The 2336-nt window shown below is 36.1% G+C and overlaps 1 protein-coding gene across 1 annotated transcript in view; it reads right to left on the reverse strand.

The window, feature by feature from the left end:
- Positions 1-581: 581 nt before the first annotated feature.
- vmac (vimentin type intermediate filament associated coiled-coil protein) overlaps positions 582-2336 on the reverse strand; it is a 3946-nt gene continuing 2191 nt past the window's right edge. The window contains exon 3 of the mRNA XM_016476488.1: positions 582-1191. Coding sequence (XP_016331974.1) covers positions 837-1191 — 355 coding nt within the window. The 3' untranslated portion in view covers positions 582-836. The remainder of the gene's footprint in view (positions 1192-2336) is intronic.

Below are 2336 nucleotides of genomic sequence, written 5' to 3' on the forward strand. Positions count from 1 at the left end.
ACCTGTCAGGACATGACATGAAGTTGAGCAAATGACAAAATTGAAATGTTTGGGTGAGCTATTCCTTTAAACTTTCCAGCATAGGTATGCAAAGTATTGTGTTGCATTTTAATATGGGAGTTTGAGACCAACGGTCAAATTTATGATATAAACCTGTCTGTTTGTGACCAGTGCATGGCATACAATGGATAACACTGGGTCTAAATCATCTAAATCCAACTCCTGCGGCTCTCCGAACAAGAATCCATCATTTGTACATTGTCAATGACTGCTGAAATTGCTCACTGAGAGGCTCCAACAAAACAGTAAGCATGCAATGTCACAGTATATTACATCTCTAAAACATTTTCCCAGATGCTCTTTTAAAAACAAATGAAACTGCAGGTGGACTGCATGTAACAGTTCATTTCAATGCAAATTTTAAAAACGTTCTTCTCTAATATTCATGTAACGCAATCAATCCATAAGGTATAAACAGAGAGATATCAAAGCATCTGCAAATTTAAGTTAAAAAGGGAAGAATAAATATCAATTAAACAACTAGTTAGTCTATTTTGAACTGAAGCTAAATATTTTTTTAAAAATGTTTAATTCAGTAATGAGAACTGAAGTAGTCTGAGGGACAAATCTAAAAGATATGTGGCATACTTGCACCAATTTGCGCACAGATTTAACCAGAATTGACCAGGCATTCGCTCTTTACATTAGCATCCCATTCAAACTCCAGTAACCTGTTTTATGATACGACAGATGTTTTACCAGACACTGAATCAACTGTAACCATCAAAACACACAGGCTGCTAAACCTGAGATGAGGAGCAGTTGAATTGAGACTCTCATACTGTGGTCCCAAACACAACCCCATCTAATTCCTGATCGTCAGAGTCATCCTCGCTGAGGGAGAAGTCTTTGTGGTTGGAGAGGCGGCTGGGGCTGCAGTTGGATTCTCCATCCATGAGAGAGCTGTTGGTCGTGGGCTTCCCCAAGTCACTGACAGGCCCCATCCTCTCTGCCTCGGCCATTTGGGCCAGCATGCTGTCCAATAACGGACGGCTTTTGCAAATGTTGTCCAGCAGCTGACATCGGTGTTGTAACTGTCCGATTAGAGAATCTTTTTCCTTAATCGTTTGGTTGAGTTTATGGATGGATTCCTCTGATTGACAGAGCTTCTCATGGAGGAAGAAAATCTCTCTACATGAAAAATAAAGATAAAAATTACCTTTTTAATTAAAGCTGCAGTTAATGCACCATTAGTTGCACCAATTGGAATAGAGCTGTTCAGTCATAACATCAATTTGTAGGCCAATCTAGACAGCTAATTCACTCTCAGGAAATTGCTTTTTTTTTTTTATATATATATATAAGAGTAGCAGTTGTCGAATTGTTTAAAGGGACAGTTCACTAAAAAATGAAAATTCTGTCTTCAATTACTCACCCTCAAGTTGTTCCAAAACTGTATCAGTTTCTTTGAGCTGTTGAACACAAAAGAAGATATTTTCAAGAATGTGGGTAACCAAACAGTTATTGGTCCCCATTGACGTTCATAGTATGGAAAAAAAAATTCATGCAGATTTGGAATAACTTGAGAGAGAGTGAATAATGGCAAGATTTTCATTTTTAGTTGAACTGTCCCTTTGAAGTCTCTGTTTATTACTTGAATACATTTTCATGTTTTTGTTGGGGGTAACTCATTACAAGTAATGCGAGTTACGTAATCAGATTACTTTTTTCAAGTAACTAGTAAAGTAACGCATTACTTTTTTAATTTACAAGAAAATATCTGAGTTACTTTTTCAAAAAAGTAATGCCAGTTACTTTGTTTTCCCATTTATTGACTGACAGCTCTCCTGTCCCCATATTGGGAGAAATCGGGAGTACAGAGGCGTTGTGTGCGCTGTGTGAACATGATGTTTCTGTAGTTCTAGACTAAATGTGAATGTGCATTAATTCATCCCACTCACAAAAAACAGATTTAGTATTCATACAAATTAATTAAAACAGTGAAATGCAAACTCAGAATATGACGCAAACCTGCAATAATTCAATATGTTAAATAACACAAATGTATCTAATCCCATTTTATTAACCAATATCTTTGCTGCTGACCTTTGATGATCCAGTTCAACCATACTAATAAGCAAAAATGACTTTAGATAAACTAACAATTGTGCTTAGTTTTTTTATTGCTGAAGAGTGTTTCTTCTGTGTTCTACTGTATAAACGTGAATTTACTTTTGCTTCAGCCTGAGGTTTATTCATTACACTTTTTGGTGTGAAAGGGCTTTTATATTTGCTATAAATAGAACTTCTTATATTAAAAACAATCAAGCCCTGCT

Source organism: Sinocyclocheilus anshuiensis, unplaced genomic scaffold, assembly GCF_001515605.1.
Source record: "Sinocyclocheilus anshuiensis isolate Anshui unplaced genomic scaffold, SAMN03320099.WGS_v1.1 scaffold308, whole genome shotgun sequence".
Taxonomy (NCBI): Eukaryota; Metazoa; Chordata; class Actinopteri; order Cypriniformes; family Cyprinidae; genus Sinocyclocheilus; species Sinocyclocheilus anshuiensis.